The sequence below is a fragment of the Ranitomeya imitator genome, chromosome 1 (assembly GCF_032444005.1).
Source record: "Ranitomeya imitator isolate aRanImi1 chromosome 1, aRanImi1.pri, whole genome shotgun sequence".
Taxonomy (NCBI): Eukaryota; Metazoa; Chordata; class Amphibia; order Anura; family Dendrobatidae; genus Ranitomeya; species Ranitomeya imitator.
In genome coordinates, this window is record NC_091282.1 from 26427661 (window position 1) to 26450854 (window position 23194).

Here is a 23194-nt window from a genome sequence, read left to right on the forward strand (position 1 = left end):
GCAAGCCCTCCAGGCTGTCTTGCAATCTTGGTTTGGTTGTTTCTCAAGCTCCCCTGATATTAAGGCTGAGGGGAACAAGAGTGATTTTGGCCTCCACGCAGGTCATAGCGTCAATGTAGGTGGACGAGGTTGCATTTTGACCGCTGGGCCATTGCGACAAGTCTATTACAAAAAAAGCCTATTGGATTTTTCCTGTGTGCGAAGATCAAACCGTCAAAGGAGTAAAGGACCTTTCCCCTTTCAAAGATTAGTGTGGATCCGAGAGAAACCTTTTGTTCTGGACGTAAAGGTCTAGGACCCTGATTACTCGCTAGTTTTCTGATGTAAAACTACTTGAAATGTTGAGAAATACTTCAGACTTTGGCGGGCTTACAATACTTCTGGGATTGGTGCAGGCGGCTCCACAGTGTGCAAAACTGACTCTGCTCTTGAGCCACTCCGTACAATGTCCAGTGTGAATGTGCACCTACACATTGCACTTATACCAACAGGTGTGCTTGTCCATTTCTTTGGCTTTAGCTGGCACATCTGCAACATGCGGACGCTGGGCGAGTGTGTTATTTGCTTTCGGACCACAGGCGGTATATTCTCGCGCTTTCACTGTGTTACAGCTTCAGGATTCGGCCGCTTGCTGCATCCTCTGCTGCTTCCTGGATGTTTTGAAAGATTGCAAATGTGCAACTTCCTCTATGATAACTGTAATTCATATTCCCCCAGCGTGGCCGGACCTGTGCAAGCGGGATGGAGACAGGTAAGAGCTGCCACTTCTAGAAAGGTTATTCTTTAGTCCTAGGTTCGGATTTGTAATACACAGTCACTGGTTCGCTTTGGTCTTTGATCACACGTTGCTCTTTCCTTCTGGACAAAATGTATTTCCTTCGATAAACCTCGGATAGAAGGCGAATACGGGTGTCCACAGGGGGAATATAGTGTCGATCTGCTCCCATTCTGAAAAAAATAAGTATATTCTATGTTACATTTTATAAATTTGATACAGCTTGTCATTAATTTCAATAGAATCAGCATGTTACAATTTGCAACACTTGAGTTTAGGCACAATTTTATCTGCGGTCTGACCGTTTTGCATGTGGACCACCACCACTTATGCCAAATGGCGCTGGTCTATAATAAGTCACTAAGGAGATCTGTAACCACAGAACAGCAGGAGGCCTCAAAACTTTGTGAGGTTTCGCTCGAATCTGCGTCCCTTGTGCTTACACATTGGCCAATTCTGTTTCGCCTCAAAAGGCTTTTGCAGAAGGTGCTGATCTTTGGTAAAATGTCTGAAGTAACACCAATCTCTGGCTCGGGATAGGGTCACACTGACGTTTTCTCCAGATCTTGGAAAAACAGTTCAATTATTCTGATCAGAGTGGCATCAGTTTTTCTTGGAAGTGGAGAGAGGAAAAAAAAAATGTTTCTCCATTCTGTCAGTCTGTGAAAATTGCTCCGAACTCTGATATCATCTGAGTGCAGTCCAATTTTTTCTCAGGCAGATAGACTGACATTGCCAATTTTGATCCGACACTCAGATCAAAATCGAACATTTGTAAAGCCCCATAGAATATTATAGCGATGAGTGCTATCCATCATCCATGTGTAGCACTCATTTGAGAAAGTCTGTTGCATGCACGAGCCTGTATAGTGAGAAGTATGCTCTTCGCACCACTTAGGGTCATCTCCAGATCAATCTCCTGCAATGGAGAGACATTTCTTTAGATTTCTTCCCTTGGCCCTTTCGTGTCTAGTACTGGTACTGATAACTCAATGGTGGTGGCCTTGTGGAACCATCAGGGATCACCTAGGGCCCATGAGCCATTTGGGAAGCCACCATAATAGCTCGTGTTGAGTTTCATGTTCCAGAGCTTTCCAGAGTCAACATCACTTAGGTAGACAACTGGCAGTGGATAATCCAAGCCAAGAAAGTCTGGACCTATAGCAGCGTTCTGCACCTCCAGTCTTCAAGAGCCAGCAACAGGTCATGTTTTCAGGATTTCCTTAGTATTGCCCAGGTGATGGAAACATCAACTAGGCCATACTATGGAAATCCTGAAAACATGACCTGATGGTGGCTCCTGAGAACTGCAGTTGGGGAACACTGATCTAGAGGATATTCTGAGATCTTCAGCTAGCTCTGATGTGACCTTTTTGCTTTGCATCTAATCTACAAACCCACAACCGCTGGCAAAAATTATGGAATCACCAACCTTGGAGGATGTTCATTCAATTGTTTAATTTTGTAGAAAAAAAGCAGGTGATCTGCTTTTTTTCTACAAAATTAAACAACTGACATGGCACAAAACTAAAGTCATTTCAAATGGCAACTTTCTGGCTTTAAGAAACACTAAAAGAAATCAAGAACAAAAAATGTGGTAGTCAGTAATGGTTACTTTTTTTAACCAAGCATAGGGAAAAATGATGGAATCACTCAATTCTGAGGAAAAAAATATGGAATCTCCCTGTAAATTTTCATACCCAAAAATAACACCTACATCTAATTAGATCTGCTCGTTAGTCTGCATCTAAAAAGGAGAGATCACACCTTGGAGAGCTGTTGCACCAAGTGGACTGACATGAAGCATGGCTCCAACACGAGAGATGTCAATTGAAACAAAGGAGAGGATTATCAAACTTTTAAAAGAGGGTAAATCATCACGCAATGTGGCAAAAGATGTTGGTTGTTCACAGTCAGCTGTGTCTAAAATCTGGACCAAATGCAAACATGGGAAGGCTGTTAAAGGCAAACATACTGGTAGACCAAGGCAGACATCAAAGCGTCAAGACCAGAAATTTAAAGCAATATGTATCCAAAAAAAGAAATGGACAACAAAACAAATGAGGAATGAATGGCAGGAAACTGGGGTCAACGTCTGTGACCGAACTGTAAGAAACCGCTTAAAGGAAATGGGATTTACATACAGAAAAGCTAAACTAAAGCCATCATAAACCCCTTTACCCCCAAGGGTGGTTTGCACGTTAATGACCGGGCCAATTTTTTCAATTCTGACCACTGTACATTTATGAGGTTATAACTCTGGAACTCTTCAACGGATCCCAGTGATTCTGACATTGTTTTCTCGTGACATTGTACTTCATGATACTGGTAAAATTTCTTTGATATTACCTGCATTTATTTGTGAAAAAAAAAAAATGGAAATTTGGCAAAAATTTTGAAAATTTCACAATTTTCCAACTTTGAATTTTTATCCAATTAAATCACGGAGATATGTCACACAAAATACTTAATAAGTAACATTTCCCACATATCTACTTTACATCAGCACAATTTTGGAACCAACATTTTTTTTGTTAGGGAGTTATAAGGGTTAAAAGTTGACCAGCAATTTCTAATTTTTGCAACACCATTTTTTTTTTTAGGGACCACATTTCATTTGAAGTCATTTTGAGGGGTCTATATGATTGAAAATAGCCAAGTGTGACACCATTCTAAAAACTGCACCCCTCAAGGTGCTCAAAACCACATTGAAGAAGTTTATTAACCCTTCAGGTGCTTCACAGGAATTTTTGGAATGTTTAAATAAAAATGAACATTTAACTTTTTTTCACAAAAATTTATTTCTGCTCCAATTTGTTTTATTTTACCAAGGGTAACAGGAGAAAATGGATCCGAAAAGTTGTTGGACAATTTGTCCTGAGTACGCCGATACCCCATATGTGGGGGTAAACCACTGTTTGGGCGCATGGCAGAGCTTGGAAGCAAAGGAGCGCCATTTGACTTTTCAATGCAAAATTGACTGGAATTGAGATGGGACGCCATGTTGCTTTTGGAGAGCCCTTGATGTGCCTAAACACTGAAACCCCCCACAAGTTACACCATTTTGGAAAGTAGACCCCCTAAGGAACTTATCTAGATATGTGGTGAGCACTTTGACCCACCAAGTGCTTCACAGAAGTTTATAATGCAGAGCCGTAAAAATAAAAAATCATATTTTTTCACAAAAATAATCTTTTCACCCCCAATTTTTTGTTTTCCCAAGGTTAAGAGAAGAAATTGGACCCCAAAAGTTGTACAATTTGTCCTGAGTACGCTGATACCCCATATGTGGGGGTAAACCACTGTTTGGGCGCATGGCAGAGCTCGGAAAGGAAGGAGCGCCATTTGACTTTTCAATGCAAAATTGACTGGAATTGAGATGGGACGCCATGTTGCGTTTAGAGAGCCACTGATGTGCCTAAACATTTAAACCCCCCACAAGTGACACCATTTTGGAAAGTAGACCCCCTAAGAAACTCAACTAGATGTGTTGTGAGAGCTTTGATCCCCCAAGTGTTTCACTACAGTTTATAATGCAGAGCCATGAAAATAAAAAATATTTTTTTTCCACAGAAACTATTTTTTAGCCCCCAGTTATGTATTTTCTCTAGGGTAACAGGAGAAATTGGACCCCAAAAGTTGTTGTCCAATGTGTCCTGAGTACGCTGATACCACATATGTGGGGGGGAACCACCGTTTGAGCGCATGGCAGAGCTCGGAAGGGATGGAGGGTCATTTGGAATGCAGACTTAGATGGATTAGTCTGCAGGCGTCACATCGCGTTTGCAGAGACCCTAATGTACCTAAACAGTAGAAACCCACCACAAGTGACCCCATATTGGAAACTAGACCCCCAAAGGAACTTATCTAGATGTGTTGTGAGAACTTTGAACCCCCCAAGTGTTTCACTACAGTTTATAACGCAGAGCCGCGAAAATAAAAAATATTTTTTTTTTCGCAAAAATTATTTTTTAGCCCCCAGTTTTGTATTTTACCAAGGGTAACATGAGAAATTGGACCACAAAAGTTGTTGTCCAATGTGTCCCTGAGTACGCTGATACCCCATATGTTGGGGTAAACCCTTGCTTGGGCGCACAGGAGAGCTCGGAAGGGAAGGAGCACTGTTTTACTTTTTCAACGCAGAATTGGCTAGAATTGAGATCGGACGCCATGCCGCGTTTGGAGAGCCCCTGATGTGGGTAAACAGTGGAAACCCCACAATTATAACTGAAACCCTAATTCCAACGGTAACCCTAACCACACCCCTAACCTTGACACACCCCTATCCCTAATCCCAACCCTATTCCCAACCGTAAATGTAATCCAAACCCTAACTTTAGCCCCAACCCTATCTGTAGCCTTAACCCTAGCCCCAACCCTAGCCGTAACCCTAGCCCTAACCCTAACGGGAAAATGGAAATAAATACATTTTTTTAATTTTTCTCTAAGGGGGTGATGAAGGGGGGTTTGATTTACTTTTATAGCGGGTTTTTTAGCGGATTTTTATGATTGGCAGCCGTCACACACTGAAAGACGCTTTTTATAGCAAAAAATATTTTTTGCGTTACCACATTTTGGTCCACAGAGTCATGTGAGGTCTTGTTGTTTGCGGGACGAGTTGACGTTTTTATTGGTAACATTTTTGGGCATGTGACACTTTTTGATCGCTTTTTATTCCGATTTTTGTGAGGCAGAATGACCAAAAACCAGCTATTCATTAATTTCTTTTGGGGGAGACGTTTATACCATTCCGCGTTTGGTAAAATGGATAAAGCAGTTTTATTCTTCGGGTCAGTACGATTACAGCGATACCTCATTTATATAATTTTTTTATGTTTTGGCGCTTTTATACGATAAAAACTATTTTATAGAAAAAATAATTATTTTTGATTCGCTTTATTCTGAGGGCTATAACTTTTTTTTTTTGCTGATGATGCTGTATGGCAGCTCATTTTTTGCGGGACAAGATGATGTTTTCTGCAGTACTATTGTTATTTATATCTGTCCTTTTGATCGCGTGTTATTCCACTTTTTGTTTGGTGGTATGATAATAAAGCGTTGTTTTTTTGCATCTTTTTTTTTTTTTTAACGGTGTTCACTGAAGGGGTTAACTAGTGGGACAGTTTTAAAGGTCCGGTCATTACAGACGCGGCGATACTAAATATGTGTACTTTTATTTTTTTTTTATTATTTAGGTAAAGAAATATATTTATAGGAAAAATATATATATTTATTTTTTTTAGGAATTTTTTTACATTTTTTTTTACACTATAACATTGCCCCACGGGGGCATCATGTTATAGTGTAAGATCGCTGATCTGACACTTTGCTGTGCACTGTGTCAGATCAGCGATCTGATATGCACAGCAGGGAGGCTTCCCGGCGCTTGCTCTGAGCAGGCACTGTGAAGCCACTTACCTGCAGGACCCGGATGCCGTGACCATTTTGGGTCCGGGCCTGCTGCAGGGAGGAAGGAGGCAGGAGACCTTTGGAGCAACGCAGGGAGCCCCCTCCCTGCGCAATTCCTCCCTATACCGCCGGAACACAGCGATCATGTTTGATCGCGGTGTGCCGGGGGTTAATGTGCCGGGGGCGGTCCGTGACCGCTCCTGGCACATAGTGCCAGATGTCAGCTGCAATAGCTGACACCCGGCCGCGATCGGCCATGCTCCCCCTGTGAGCGCGGCTGATCGCGTATGACGTACTATCCCATCGGTGCTCATACGGGCCCACCTCAACGGGATAGTACGTCAGATGTCAGAAAGGGGTTAACACCTAAACAGAAAAACAAGGTAACAATGGGCTAAGGAAACGCAATCGTGGACTGTGGATGACTGGATGAAAGTCATATTCAGTGATGAGTCACGAATCTGCATTGGGCAAGGTGGTGATGCTGGAACTTTTGTTTGGTGCCGTTCCAATGAGATTTATAAAGATGACTGCCTGAAGAGAACATGCAAATTTCCACAGTCATTGATGATATGGGGCTGCATGTCAGGTAAAGGCACTGGGGAGATGGCTGTCATTACATCTTCAATAAATGCACAAGTTTATGTTGATATTTTGGACACTTTTCTTATTCCATCAATTGAAAGGATGTTTGGGGATGATGAAATCATTTTTCAAGATGATAATACATCCTGCCATAGAGCAAAAACTGTGAAAACATTCCTTGAAAAAGGACACATAAGGTCAATGTCATGGCTGCAAATAGTCCGGATCTCAATCCAATTGAAAATCTTTGGTGGAAGTTGAAGAAAACGGTCCATGACAACAATCCAACCTGCAAAGCTGATCTGGCAACAACAATCAGAGAAAGTTGGATTGATGAAAAGCCCTTTGTGACACTCATTGAGTCCATGCCTCAGAGACTGCAAGCTGTTATAAAAGCCAGATGTGGTGCAACAAAATACTAGTGATGTTTTGGAGTGTTTTTCATGATTCCATAACTTTTTCCTCAGAATTGAGTGATTCCATAATTTTTTCCCTATGCTTGGTTAAAAAAAAGTAACCATTACTGACTACATCATTTTTTGTTCTTGATTTCTTTTAGTGTTTCTTAAAGCCAGAAAGTTGCCATTTGAAATGACTAGTTTTGTGCCATGTCTGTGATCTGCTTTTTTTTTCACAAAATTAAACAACTGAATGAACATCCTCCAAGGCCGGTGATTCCATAATTTTTGCCAAGGGTTGTATTTCCACAAGTATCTAGACACACAGGTCTTTGCCAAGGATGAATTAGTCCCTCTTTGCTTAGAGGTCTCTCTGCTCTATCTCTTCTGGACTTTTCCCCTTAATCTCTACGTTCTGAGGTTCAGGTAGAGGACATTCCAGCAATACTGGTAGCCTTGTGCTGCTCTCGCTGAAGTTGGTACTCCAACCTTATCTACTTGGTTGCATTGCATCATGAAATCCTAAGGTTTTACTAACACTATCATCTAGACCAAGGGTCCCCAACTCCAGTCCTCAAGGCCCACCAACATGTCATGTTTTCAGGATTTCCTTAGTCTTGCCCAGTTAATAATTGCATCACCTGTGCAATGCAAAGGAAATCCTGAAAACATGACCTGTTGGTGGGCCTTGAGGACTGGAGTTGGGGACCCCTGAATTCTAGACCATTCTCCAGACTTAATTTGCCAAGGTTTATCACCAACACTCTCCGTGTTTTTTTTTTCTATTCAAAGAGTTTTCTATTTTCTCCAGTCTAATTGGACTTGAGTCCAATTTTGGCTTTAAGGGACAGATTTCTGCCCTTTCCATTCTCCCTTAGTGCACTCTTCCTCCTGGAGGTGGCATATTGGGCCTGTCTTTCAATGCATTTAGTGGGACACTTTTGCTCCCAATTTGGTCCTATAATCGCTTCAGAATTTAAGTCCTTTCTTGGTGCCTCTCCTGAACTCCTTTCCTGGAATGTAGCATTGCTGGAGACAATCACTTCCATTTCCAGGGTTTCTGAGCTTGCTGTGTTCGCCTGCAAGTCTCTTTTCTTCGATCTCCATCAGGACATGCTGGTCTTATGCTTCATACCATCCTCCGTCTCAAAGGAGGTACTAGCTTTGCACCGAAATGAGGAGATCGTCAACCTTTAATTTCTCCAACAGTTGTGTTTCTGGCATTTTGGTTCTTTCTTTGTGATCCTTGATGGGCCCACAATGGTCTGCTGTTCTCCAAGATGACCATTGCTGGGTGCATTAGATCTAATTGTGAAAGTCTACATGGTAAGCAGAAAAGCTCAGCCATGGGGGCGTGGCCTGACTGAGCAGGAGAACAGACGTGCGGCTGAGGAGCTCCTGCCTGAGGAGAAAGAAAAGACTCCTTTTTACCTCTTTTGAAAAGGGGTTCAATCACCTGGAGGTCCCTAACACCACAATAGACTGTGGGAGTACCCCAGAGTCTGGGATATATTAATATACTGCCCAGAAACAAGGTGCTGGCCTTGATGGTGAAAAGGCGGGAAGCCAGCCCGCCATATTGACCTCTGCCTGGAGCGAAGATCTTGTGACAAGGAGGTACTGTCCGCTCATATAACTAACCTCCGTGACCCCCGGAGATCGCTAGCGGTGCCCCTGCTGAGCCTCGGTGGCGGTGACATCCACTTCGGCGCTCGCTGAGCTGAGAGGTGAAGGAGTGCAGCGAGAGAAGAGAAACGGAGGGATACCATCTGCAGGCGCCGGAGTTTGGAGAGTTTCTGCAAGTGTGCCGCTGGCCCGGTGCACAAATGTACCTGGGACTACTCACCCGACCCCGGGGAATCCCTCCTTCGGTGTCCCTGGAGTGGCACAAGTCGGGGCTGGTCGCGGCAATAGGGAGACCCGGCCGCAGCACTCGGGCGGAGGAATATTCCTACAGAGGCCGCATCTCTTTGCATAGCTTCAGAAGCACACAGGGACTCACTCTGGCTCCGGTGCTGGGGAATGCTGATCACTGCGGGGGCTCTCCGGGTCTGGTGATAAGAAGCCGTGCTGCTGGGGTGGGGGCACTTTCCTCAGAGGGGTCTCCCACTTAGATAAAAACGTGAGAAGCGACAGAGCTCTCCTGGAGAGAAGTTGCTAAGGCTCCAGACCTGAGTGCCGGGAAGTTACACATATAGAAGTGCCGGTGAAGACTCCTAACTGTCCGTCTGTGAGCATTCCACTCCCCTCTTTATTGATAATACCTGAGGGGTACCCAAAGTCTAAGTGGTCTGTATATACCAATTAGCTCCACTCACATTTAAAGGCCCAAACAATATAATAATATTAAGAACTTTTACCAATAAAGATATAACTCAAAATTCTAAAGCTCCTCTATTATAGAAGACTTGAAACTGAGGTCTGCAAGATCTGTAATTCTGAGACTAGAGAAAGCTTGCAAACTGCTCAATATTCAGTTATATGGTCTTGTGCTGAAATCTAGTGGCCGATTAAAGGAACTGCCATCATCTATCAGTATAAGCACTGGAATTAAATCCTATTATATACATGATAGAACCTATGTTTAAAATAACCTAAACCTACATGAAAGAGCGGCGATATCAGATGCTAACACCTTTGACACTGAGCAATTACAATGGTGAAGACAAGTAAAGAACGCTCTAAAAGTTTAACTCCAGCTCTCTATCAGGGGAAACAAGGAGAGATGGAAAAGTTTCTCAAACATAAAGCAACAGCCAAAGCTTCTCTTAAGACCCCCAATCCGAACACTGGCACTGATGACCTGGTTGAGGACTCTGACTCCAGTGAGGAATTGTCTGAGAGTGACTTCCCTCAATCTGACTCAGGGAAGCTTTCCAGATCGTTTCTTAAGAAGTCCCTATCTCAGGCTATGAAACCCTTGATAGCAGAAATTGCAGGTATGAGAGCAGATCTATCACATATAGGGAACAGAGTAGATTAGCTGGAAAATGCTCAATCCACCATAGTTAACCAAACAAACCTGATGAAAGACCATTTCGAATTCCACAGACATCAAATGAACAATACAGCCTTAGCGCTCGAGGACCAAGAGAATCGGAGCAGGAGAAAGAACATTAGAATTAAAGGCTTGCCCGAGAGACAGTAGGGTAGCTACTGGGGGGGCAGAGGGGGCCATTGCCCCGGGCCCAGTCACATGAGGGGGCCCACTGGGAGCCGGCACTGCCACTTCTGTGCTGAGGCACAATACAGCACAGGAGGAGAGCAGGCATGCTCTCCGGAATGAGATTCTGCACGCTGGTCGGACACTGCCCAGTTACACGTCTCCCTCCTGCACTGTATTGTACTGACCGACCTGAGAAGCTTCTCCAGGGCTGCAGGTTTCTTCCCTCCCTGTGCACGCTGGGACTGGCTCAGGGCAGCACGCTGGGTCCTAGTGCCCGCCTGCATTTTATTCAGACACTTCCTGGTCCTGCTGCAATCTTCATTGGTAAGTGGGGGTAAGATTTATAGGCATGTCATGGGGGGTAAATGTGAGAGGATTGGGTGTTGTGGTGGCTTAGGTGGGGCGGGGGACAGGGCACTAATCGTGAATGTGAGAAGATAAGGGTATTGTGAGGGCTGAGGTGGGTGAGGGGCGACAGGCACTGGGGGCTGATTATTAGATGGTTACCAGATTATATGCCCTCCATCACATGTAATAGTTGTTCTCTGGGATGGGGAGGTAGGGGCTTATTATACTAATCAGCTGGGGAAGCCATAAGCTACATCACATTTATGCATCACTCCAGCATTTTTTTTTTATTTGACCACTGGAGTGGTGCATTAAGGGTAAGTGCACACATTGTGGATTTGGCTGCGGATTCACAGCAGTTTTCCATGCGTTGTACAGTACCATGTAAACCTATGGAAAACAAAATCCGCAGTGTACATGGTGCAGAAAATTCCGCGTGGAAACGCAGCAGTTTATTTTCCGCAGCATGTCAATTCTTTGTGCGGATTCCGCAGCGTTTTACACCTGTTCCTTAATAGGAATCCGCAGGTGTAAAAACACAGGCGAAATCCACACAAAACCAACAAAATCCGCAGTAAATCAGTGGGGAATCTGCAATGTGTGCACATACCCTAAAGGTACCGTCACATTAACCCCTTTCTGACCTCGGACGGGATAGTACGTCCGAGGTCAGATCCCCTGCTTTGATGCAGGCTCCAGCGGTGAGCCCGCATCAAAGCCGGGACATGTCAGCTGTTTTGAACAGCTGACACGTGCCCGTAATAGGCGCGAGCAGAATCGCGATCTGCCCGCGCCTATTAACTAGTTAAATGCCGCTGTCTAACTTAGACAGCGGCATTTAACTACCGCTTCCGGCCGGGCGGCCGGAAATGACGTCATCGCCGGCCCCCGTCACATGATCGGGGATCGGCGATGCTTCCGAATTGTAACCATAGAGGTCCTTGAGACCTTTATGGTTACTGATCGCCGGCAGTTGTGAGTGCCACCCTGTGGTCGGCGCTCACAGCACACCTGATTTTCAGCTACATAGCAGCGATCAGCAGATCGCTGCTATGTAGCAGAGGCAATCGTGCTGTGCCTGCTTCTAGCCTCCCATGGAGGCTATTGAAGCATGGCAAAAGTTTAAAAAAAAGTTTAAAAAAATGTGAAAAAAAATAAAAAAATATATAAAAGTTTAAATCACCCCCCTTTCGCCCCAATCAAAATAAATCAATAAAAAAATATCAAATCTACGCATATTTGGTATCGCCGCGCTCAGAATCACCCGATCTATCAACTAAAAAAAAGCATCAACCTGATCGCTAAACAGCGTAGCAAGAAAAAAATTTGAAACGCCAGAATTACGTTTTTTTGGTCGCCACGGCATTGCATTAAAATGCAATAACGGGCGATCAAAAGAACGTATCTGCACCAAAATGCTATCATTAAAAACGTCATCTCGACACGCAAAAAATAAGCCCTCAACTGACCCCAGATCATGAAAAATGGAGACGCTACGGGTATCGGAAAATGGCGCGATTTTTTTTTTTTTTTTTTTAACCCCTTCATGACCCAGCCTATTTTGACCTTAATGACCTGGCCGTTTTTTGCAATTCTGACCAGTGTCCCTTTATGAGGTAATAACTCAGGAACGCTTCAACGGATCCTAGCGGTTCTGAGATTGTTTTTTCGTGACATATTGGGCTTCATGTTAGTGGTAAATTTAGGTCAATAAATTCTGCGTTTATTTGTGATAAAAACGGAAATTTGGCGAAAATTTTGAAAATTTCGCAATTTTCACATTTTGAATTTTTATTCTGTTAAACCAGAGAGTTATGTGACACAAAATAGTTAATAAATAACATTTCCCACATGTCTACTTTACACCAGCACAATTTTGGAAACAACATTTTTTTTTGCTAGGAAGTTATAAGGGTTAAAATTTGACCAGCGATTTCTCATTTTTACAACGAAATTTACAAAACCATTTTTTTTAGGGACCACCTCACATTTGAAGTCAGTTTGAGGGGTCTATATGGATGAAAATACCCAAAAGTGACACCATTCTAAAAAATGCACCCCTCAAGGTGCTCAAAACCACATTCAAGAAGTTTTTTAACCCTTCAGGTGCTTCACAGCAGCAGAAGCAACATGGAAGGAAAAAATGAACATTTAACTTTTTAGTCACAAAAATTATCTTTTAGCAACATTTTTTTTATTTTCCCAATGGTACAAGGAGAAACTGAACCACGAAAGTTGTTGTCCAATTTGTCCTGAGTACGCTGATACCTCATATGTGGGGGTAAACCACTGTTTGGGCGCACGGCAGGGCTTGGAAGGGAAGGAGCGCCATTTGACTTTTTGAATGAAAAATTGGCTCCACTCTTTAGCGGACACCATGTCACGTTTGGAGAGCCCCCGTGTGCCTAAAAATTGGAGCTCCCCCACACGTGACCCCATTTTGGAAACTAGACGCCCCAAGGAACTTATCTAGATGCATAGTGAGAACTTTGAACCCCCGGGGGCTTCACAAATTGATCCGTAAAAATGAAAAAGTACTTTTTTTTCACAAAAAAATTCTTTTAGCCTCAATTTTTTTCATTTTCACATGGGCAACAGGATAAAATGGATCCTAAAATTTGTTGGGCAATTTCTCATGAGTACACCGATACCTCACATGTGGAGGTAAACCACTGTTTGGGCACATGGTAAGGTTCGGAAGGGAAGGAGCGCCATTTGACTCTTTGAATGAAAAATTATCTCCATCGTTAGCGGACACCATGTCGTGTTTGGAGAGCCCCCGTGTGCCTAAACATTGGAGCTCCCCCACAAATGACCCCATTTTGGAAACTAGACCCCCCAAGGAACTTATCTAGATGCATATTGAGCACTTTAAACCCTCAGGTGCTTCACAAATTGATCTGTAAAAATGAAAAAGTACTTTTTTTTTCACAAAAAAATTCTTTTCGCCTCAGTTTTTCATTTTCACATGGGCAATAGGATAAAATGAATCCTAAAATTTGTTGGGCAATTTCTCCCGAGTACGCCGATACCTCATATGTGGGGGTAAACCACTGTTTGGGCACACGGCAGGGCTCGGAAGGGAAGGCGCGCCATTTGACTTTTTGAATGGAAAATTAGCTCCAATTGTTAGCGGACACCATGTCGCGTTTAGAGAGCCCCTGTGTGCCTATGCAATGGAGCTCCCCCACAAGTGACCCCATTTTGGAAACTAGACCCCCCAAGGAACTTATCTAGATGCATATTGAGCACTTTAAACCCCCAGGTGCTTCACAGAAGTTTATAATGCAGAGCCATGAAAATAAAAAATAATTTTTCTTTCCTCAAAAATGATTTTTAGCCTGGAATTTCCTATTTTGCCAAGGGTAATAGGAGAAATTGGACCGCAAATGTTGTTGTCCAGTTTGTCCTGAGTACGCTGATACCCCATATGTGGGGGTAAACCACTGTTTGGGCGCACGGCAGGGCTCGGAAGGGAAGGCACGCCAATTGGCTTTTTAAATGGAAAATTAGCTCCAATCATTAGCGGACACCATGTCACGTTTGGAGAGCCCCTGTGTGCCTAAACATTGGAGATCCCCCACATATGACCCCATTTTGGAAACTAGACCCCCAAAGGAACTAATCTAGATGTGTGGTGAGGACTTTGAACTTCCAAGTGCTTCACAGAAGTTTATAACGCAGAGCCATGAAAATAAAATAAAAATTTTATTTTCTCTAAAATGATTTTTTAGCCTGCAATTTATTATTTTCCCAAGGGTAACAGGAGAAATTTGACCCCAAAAGTTGTTGTCCAGTTTCTCCTGAGTACGCTGATACCCCATATGTGGGGGTAAACCACAGTTTGGGCACATGTCGGGGCTCGGAAGTCAAGTAGTGACATTTTGAAATGCAGACTTTGATGGAATGGTCTGTGGGCGTTACGTTGCGTTTGCAGAGCCCCTGATGTGGCTAAACAGTAGAAACCCCCCACAAGTGACCCCATTTTAGAAACTAGACCCCGAAAGGAACTTATCTAGATGTGAGGTGAGCACTTTGAACCCCCAAGTGCTTCACAGAAGTTTATAACACAGAGCAGTGAAAATAATAAATACGTTTTCTTTCCTCAAAAATAATTTTTTAGCCCAGAATTTTTTATTTTCCCAAGGGTTACAGGAGAAATTGGACCCCAAAAGTTGTTGTCCAGTTTCTCCTGAGTACGCTGATACCCCATATGTGGGGGTAAACCACTGTTTGGGCACACGTCGGGGCTCAGAAGGGAAGTAGTGACTTTTGAAATGCAGACTTTGATGGAATGGTCTGCGGGCGTCACGTTGCGTTTGCAGAGCCCCTGGTGTGCCTAAACAGTAGAAACCCCCCACAAGTGACCCCATTTTGGAAACTAGACCCCCCAAGGAACTTATCTAGATATGTGGTGAGCACTTTGAACCCCCAAGTGCTTCACAGACGTTTACAACGCAGAGCCGTGAAAATAAAAAATCATTTTTCTTTCCTCAAAAATGATGTTTTAGCAAGCAATTTTTTATTTTCTCAAGGGTAACAGGAGAAATTGGACCCCAGTAATTGTTGCCCAGTTTGTCCTGAGTACGCTGATACCCCATATGTGGGGGTAAACCACTGTTTGGGCACATGTCGGGGCTCGGAAGTCAAGTAGTGACGTTTTGAAATGCAGACTTTGATGGAATGGTCTGCGGGCGTCACGTTGCGTTTGCAGAGCCCCTGGTGTGCCTAAACAGTAGAAACCCCCCACAAGTGACCCCATTTTGGAAACTAGACCCCCCAAGGAACTTATCTAGATATGTGGTGAGCACTTTGAACCCCCAAGTGCTTCACAGACGTTTACAACGCAGAGCCGTGAAAATAAAAAATCATTTTACTTTCCTCAAAAATGATGTTTTAGCAAGCAATTTTTTATTTTCTCAAGGGTAACAGGAGAAATTGGACCCCAGTAATTGTTGCCCAGTTTGTCCTGAGTACACTGATACCCCATATGTGGGGGTAAACCACTGTTTGGGCACACGTCGGGGCTCGGAAGGGAAGGAGCACCATTTGACTTTTTGAATAAAAGATTGGCTGGAATCAATGGTGGCGCCATGTTGCGTTTGGAGACCCCCTGATGTGCCTAAACAGTGGAAACCCCTCAATTCTTACGCCAACACACCCCTAACCCTTATCCCAACTGTAGCCGTAACCCTAATCACAACCCTAACCGCAACACACCCCTAACCACAACCCTAACCCCAACACACCCCTAACCCTAACCACAACCCTAATTCCAACCCAACCCTAACCCTAAGGCTATGTGCCCACATTGCGGATTCGTGTGAGATTTTTCCGCACCATTTTTGAAAAATCCGCGGGTAAAAGGCACTGCGTTTTACCTGCGGATTTCACCTGCGGATTCCACCTGCGGATTCCTATTGAGGAATAGGTGTAAAACGCTGCGGAATCCGCACAAAGAATTGACATGCTGCGGAAAATACAACGCAGCGTTTCCGTGCGGTATTTTCCGCACCATGGGCACAGCGGATTTGGTTTTCCATAGGTTTACATGGTACTGTAAACCTGATGGAACACTGCTGCGGATCCGCAGCGGCCAATCCGCTGCGGATCCGCAGCCAAATCCGCACCGTGTGCACATAGCCTAATTCTAAAGGTATGTGCACACGCTTTGGAAAACGCTGCGGATCCGCAGCAGTTTCCCATGAGTTTACATTTCAATCTAAACCTATGGGAAACAAAAATCGCTGTACACATGCTGCGGAAAAACTGCACGGAAACGCAGCGGTTTACATTCCGCAGCATGTCACTTCTTTCTGCGGATTCCGCAGCGGTTTTACAACTGCTCCAATAGAAAATCGCAGTTGTAAAACCGCAGTGAAATGCGCAGAAAAACCGCGGTAAATCTGCCATAAATCCGCAGCGGTTTAGCACTGCGGATTTATCAAATCCGCTGCAGAAAAATCCGCAGAGGACCAGAATACGTGTGCACATACCGAAACCCTAACCCTAGCCCTAACCCTACCCCTACCCCTACCCCTACCCCTAACCCTAACCCTACCCCTAACCCTAACCCTAACCCTACCCCTACCCCTAACCCTACCCCTAACCCTAACCCTAACCCTAGTTCTAACTCCAACCTTAGTGAAAAAAAAAAAAAATTCTTTATTTTATTATTGTCCCTATCTATGGGGGACAAATGGGGGGGGGGTCATTTACTGTTTTTTTATTTTGACCACTGTGATAGATTATATCACAGTGATCAAAATTCACATTGGAACGAATCTGCCGGCCGGCAGATTCGGCGGGCGCACTGCGCATGCGCCCGCCATTTTGGAACATGGCGGCGCTCGGGGAAGAAGACTGACGGACCCCGCCAGGATCGGTAAGTATAAGGGGGGGAGATCAGGGCACAGGGGGGGGAGATCAGGGCACGGGGGGGCGTCGGAGCACGGGGGGGGAGGGATCGGAGCATGGGGGAGAGTGATCGGTGTGCGGGCGGGTGGATCGGTGTGCAGGGGGGGGGGGATCGGTGTGCAGGGGGGGGGGGATCGGTGTGCAGGGGGGGTGGTTCGGAGCACGGGGGGGGATCGGAGTGCGGGGGGGTTTGATTGGAGCACGGGGGGGTGTGATTGGAGCACGGGGGAGCGGACAGGAGGACGGGGGAGCGGAGCACAGGACGGAGGGGAGCGGGCCACAGATCGGGGGGCTGGGGGGGCGATCGGAGGGGTGGGGTGGGGGCACATTAGTATTTCCAGCCATGGCCGATGATATTGCAGCATCGGCCATGGCTGGATTGTAATGTTTCACCATTTTTTTAGGTGAAATATTACAAATCGCTCTGATTGGCAGTTTCACTTTCAACAGCCAATCAGAGCGATCGTAGCCACGAGGGGGTGAAGCCACCCCCCCTGGGCTAAACTACCACTCCCCCTGTCCCTGCAGATCGGGTGAAATGGGAGTTAACCCTTTCACCCGATCTGCAGGGACGCGATCTTTCTGTGACACAGCATATGCGTCACAGGTCGGATTGGCACCGACTTTCATGACGCATACGCTGTGTCACAGGTCGGGAAGGGGTTAAGCAAAGTTTGGAAATTTTTTTCACCACTTAGGTAAAAAATAACCTAGTTATGTTAGGTGTCTATGAACTCGTACTGACCTGGAGAATCATAATGGCAGCTCAGTTTTAGCATTTAGTGAACCTAGCAAAAAAGCCAAACAAAAAACAAGTGTGGGATTGCACTTTTTTTGCAATTTCACCGCACTTGGAATTTTTTTCCTGTTTTCTAGTACACAACATGCTAAAACCAATTATGTCGTTCAAAAGTACAACTCGTCCCGCAAATAATAAGCCCTTACATGGCCAAATTGACGGAAAAATAAAAAAGTTATGGCTCTGGGAAGGAGGGGAGTGAAAAACGAACACGGAAAAACGAAAAATCCCAAGGTCATGAAGGGGTTAAGCAACGCTGCAGCGATATAGGCAACGATGCCGATCGCTGCAGCGTCGCTGTTTCGTTGCTGTGTGGTCGCTGGAGAGCTGTTACACAGACAGCTCTCCAGCGACCAACGATGCCGAAGTCCCCTGGTAACCAGGGTAAACATCGGGTTACTAAGCGCAGGGCCGCGCTTAGTAACCCGATGTTTACCCTGGTTACCATTGTAAAAGTAAAAAAAACAAACACTACATACTTACTTTCCGGTGTCAGTCGCGTCCCTCGCCGTCACCTTCCCTGCACTGTGGAAGCGCCGGCCGTAAAACAGAGCGGTGACGTCACCGCTCTGCTTTACGGCCGGCCGGCTCTGACACAGGATGCAGGAGGAGTGCAGGGAAGTGGACGCCGGGGGACGTGACGGACACCGGAATGTAAGTATGTAGTGTTTGTTTTTTCTTACATTTACAATGGTACCCAGGGTAAATATCGGGTTACTTAGCGCGGCCCTGCGCTTAGTAACCCGCTATTTACCCTGGTTACCAGTGAATACATCGCTGGATCGGCGTCACACACGCCGATCCAGCCATGTCAGCGGGTGATCCAGCGACAAAATAAAGTTCTGGCCTTCTAGCTCCGACCAGTGATCTCACAGCAGGATCCAGATTGCTGCTGCATGTCAAACACAACGATATCGCTATCCAGGACGCTGCAACGTCACGGATCGCTATCGTTATCGTTCTAAAGTCGCTCAGTGTGAAGGTACCTTAAGAGGCGCAGTTACAGCTGCTGCTCTATACTGCCGAGGCTGCAGTGAGGAATAAAGTTAATTTCCTCCTGGCAGTGGGATTCTCAGTGCAATAGGCACACAGTGTCAGAACACTATTAACTATTATACTGTGTTTTGGAGGACCAATGGGGACGTCATTCTATGTATAGGGGAACTCTAATGGACATCATACTGTATGTACGGGAGCTGCCGGCCCATCATACTGTGTATAGGGGAGCAGTGGTGACATCATACTGTGTATACGGCAGCAGTGGAGACATCATACTGTGTATGGGGGCGGTGGGTTCAAAATATTGTGTATAGGGGAGCTGTGGGGGCATTGTACTGTGTATAGGAAAGCTGTGGGCCCACCATACTGTGTCATGGAGGCTACTCCAGGGGACATTATTAAATGCTAAGTGGGCACTTAAACATTATTGTTGTATGGGCACTCACAGTACTGAGACCATCAAAATTTCATGTGTGGTATTTTTACTTTTTAGGGACAAAATATGGAGGGCACTAGCACAGGGTATTAATGTTTTCTAGAGGTGAATTTTATTATCTAGAGAGCACAAAAGAGTCATTATTACTTTGTAAGGGGCACAGTGGTGGCATTACTATGTGGGGCGGCACCATTATTGTACCATACAGCAGGTGCTGTAGGACACATATGGCAGCAGCGGCTCAGTATTGGGGTATCAGCAGGATGAGGAGTTTGTGCAGGTTGGGGATAGATGGGGACGGGGCTGGAAATGTGAGAAGTCTGATGTGTCATCATAATTTCTGCAGACGAGTCCTGGGTGGAGAAGTTGTCTTGTCGGTCTGGGCCAGATGGAAAAGACGAGAAAAATGAACGATTCCATCAGAAAGAACATCAGCAGTAAGTCATTATCTATAACTGTGCTGTGATCTCTTATATGGTCTGTAGAACTGGTATCTACCAATACATTTGGGTGTTTGGGAGGCCCTGGATCTTACTCCTGTAGAGATCCCCTCCTGGCTTCCAATGGATATGGATCCATACTCGCCCCCACCTTTGAGAGCTATTTCAGGGGAACATGGGGACTGGACTCCAGTCAAGAGAGGGGCCTCCCCTAAGCAGATGAAAGCGGGAAATAAAAAGAAGCCGCCCCCCCCATGAACCTTTTACTCTCTTCAATACTGCTTTGTTCCTTATGCAAAATGCATTTGTCTTTGACCGTTATGATTATATTCAGTAACAGTTATATAATGTCTTAAGATGTTGTTTAATTATTTCCTATTTTTGACAGATCGCCGCTCGTGCATGAGATGGCACCTACCCTGTCTGCTATGGGAGGACTCCCTAGCCCCCGCCTCTGCTGCAGATGGGCAACTCATTTGTATATTGATGTTCCCCCTCCTTTTCCCCAGTTGCTACATGTTTTCTTGTTCCCTTGGAATTGGTACAATTACAGTATTTTTTTAGAATGTTCTGAACTGCCTCAAATACCCAGTCATGGCTAATGGTAATCCCCCGGCCAACATAATTGTGGCCTCATATAATGTTAAAGGCATACGATCCCCAAATAAAAGAAATCAAATCTTGAGATTTCTACACTCCAAAAAGACAAATATTGCCTTCCTACAGGAAACGTATTTTAAACACAACAGAACCCCGGATATGACTAGATCTTATTTCCCTCATTGGTTCCACAGCACAGGAACATCTGCCTCTAGAGGCGTCAGCATAATCATTATTATTATTATTATTATTATTATTATACATTTTTATAGCGCCATTTATTCCATGGCGCTTTACATGTGAATACGGGGCAAATATAGACAAATACATTAAACATGAGCAGATAACAAGGCACACGAGTACATAAGGAGGGAGGACCCTGCCCGCGAGGGCTCACAGTCTGCAGGGGGTGGGTGAGGATACACTAGGAGAGGGAAGAGCTGGCTGTGCGGCTGTTCAGTAGGTTGAGGATCACTGCAGGCTGTAGGCTTGTCGGAAGAGATGAGTCTTCAGGTTCTTTTTGAAGGTTTCTATGGTAGGCGCGAGTCTGATGTGTTGGGGTAGAGAGTTCCAGAGTATGGGGGAAGCACGGGAGAAGTCAATCATAGGTAAAAATGTACCCTTTACGTTAAAAGATTCCCTATCAGATCCGGAAGGTAGATTTATTATCCTCAAAGGCCTTATTGCTAACACAAAAGTAACTTTTTGCAACCTTTATGCGCCTAATCGAGATCAGGTGGGCTGGTTATGTAGGACATTGCAAACCCTGAAATTGTTCTCAGAGGGAATGGTAGTGGTTGGAGGAGACTTTAACCTACCCTTTAATCCGTTTTTAGACACATCGTCTGGGAAATCCCACTTAGCTCAAAAAGCCCTTAAAAAACTGCATCTTTCTCTACAATCGTTAAATTTAATTGACACATGGAGGACTCTACATCCCTCTGTTAGAGACTATACTTTTTACTCTTCCCCCCACAACACTTACCATAGAATTGACTATCTATTAGCCCCATCGAACTGCCTTCAACTCATTAAATCAGCTACAATTGACAATATTACTTTGTCTGATCATGCGCCTATTTCCCTAGAAATGACCATCACTTCCCTGCCCAGACGGACATTAACCTGGTCCCTAAACGAAACATTGCTAGATTCAGACACGTATACAGCCAAATTAGCTAATACTCTTAATTATTTCTTCCAGGAAAATACTAATTCAGGGCCCCCAACCGCTATTATTTGGGAAACGCACAGAGCGGTTATTAGAGGCGAACTCATAGCTTTGGGCTCATTTGTTAAAAAGGAAAGATCAAAACAAATAGTTTCAATTCTACAACAAATAAATACACTTGAGAGGATCTATAAAAAATCCAAAAGTAAAATAATGCAGAACGAACTATTACAACTGCGAGATGAGCTAAAAAACTTGCTAAATATACAGTCTGCTAAAATCTACATGAGGTGTCAACAAAAATTCTATTTACATGGTAATAGAGGCAGTAAATTAATGACTTCATTACTTAAAAAACGCAATGACCGGAGGTTTATAAATCGTATCCTATCAGCTGATCAGTCATTTAAACATAAGACCTCCGATATTGCAGAAGAGTTTCGCTCTTTTTATGAAGACCTCTATAATTTACCTGCTTCGCCACAAGCTGGGGACCCATCTGAAATTCTCTCCAAAATTAAAGATTTCCTCACACCTCTTAAACTCCCTAAAATCTCGATAGAAGGACATCAGTCTTTATTAGCGCCTATTTCTCCTAAGGAGATACTAGATACGCTAACATTGATTCCCAACGGGAAGGCCCCCGGCCCTGATGGCTTACCTATTATTTATTATAAAAAATTTAGTAAACAACTCCTACCTCATTTAGTTTCTCTGTTTAATTCACTCTTAGAAGGCCAACCATTGCCGAGACAATCATTAGAAGCTTTTATCTCCGTTATCCCTAAAGAAGGCAAGGACCCTGCTGCATGTTCTTTCTACAGACCCATTTCCCTCCTTAACTCAGATATTAAGCTCTGGGCCAAAATTTTAGCAATTAGGCTGAGTTCTTTCTTACCCAAGCTAATTCACTCGGACCAGGTGGGATTCGTCAGGGGGAGGGAGGGTAAAGACAATTCAACCAAAATTATTCAGTCTATAACTTTTGCTAAGAACAGAGGGATCCCTTTGGTCCTCCTCTCAACAGATGCGGAGAAAGCATTTGACAGGGTGAGCTGGTGCTTTATGGAACAAGCCTTGCTGAAGTTTGGCTTTCCATTGCAATTTATAGATGCGATCTTCTCTCTTTATTCGCAACCTACAGCTAAGGTAAGAGTAAATGGCACCCTGTCAAATAGCTTTAGTATTCACAACGGTACGAGACAGGGATGCCCATTGTCCCCGTCCCTATTTATTCTGGTTATAGAAACTTTAGTTCAAAAAATAAGACAAGATACAGCGGTTGGAGGTTTAAAAATTGGCTCAATAGAACTAAAAACTTTGGCCTTTGCTGATGATTTGCGTTTTTTGATCACTAACCCTTCCCAGGCCTTCCCAATAATTTTAGACATATTACTACAATTTGGGCATTTATCCAACTTTAAAATTAATACTACAAAATCTGTTTCTTTGAATATTTCTCTCCCCCACACAGGTCTGACTGAGTTATACTCACTTTGTCCCTTCTCATGGGCCACAAATTCCATAAAATATCTTGGTATTGAGATTACAAAGAACCCCAGGCACCTTTTTCAAGCAAATTACTCTGCTCTATTTAAAAAAGTGCAGGGCCTGTTAAAATCGTATAATTTACCTACATTGTCTTGGATGG

General features: G+C 44.3%; 1 protein-coding gene across 2 annotated transcripts in view; it reads left to right on the forward strand.

The window, feature by feature from the left end:
- Nucleotides 1-713: 713 nt before the first annotated feature.
- The window catches only part of LOC138659266 (interleukin-31 receptor subunit alpha-like), a 79856-nt gene continuing 57375 nt past the window's right edge, over nt 714-23194 (forward strand). The window contains exon 1 of one of the 2 annotated variants that reach the window (XM_069745892.1): nt 714-751. In XM_069745892.1, the coding sequence (XP_069601993.1) occupies nt 742-751 (10 nt within the window). In that variant the 5' untranslated portion in view covers nt 714-741. Of the gene's footprint in view, nt 752-8515; nt 10658-23194 lie in introns of those variants that run through there. The other variant, XM_069745891.1, reaches the window with a different exon arrangement.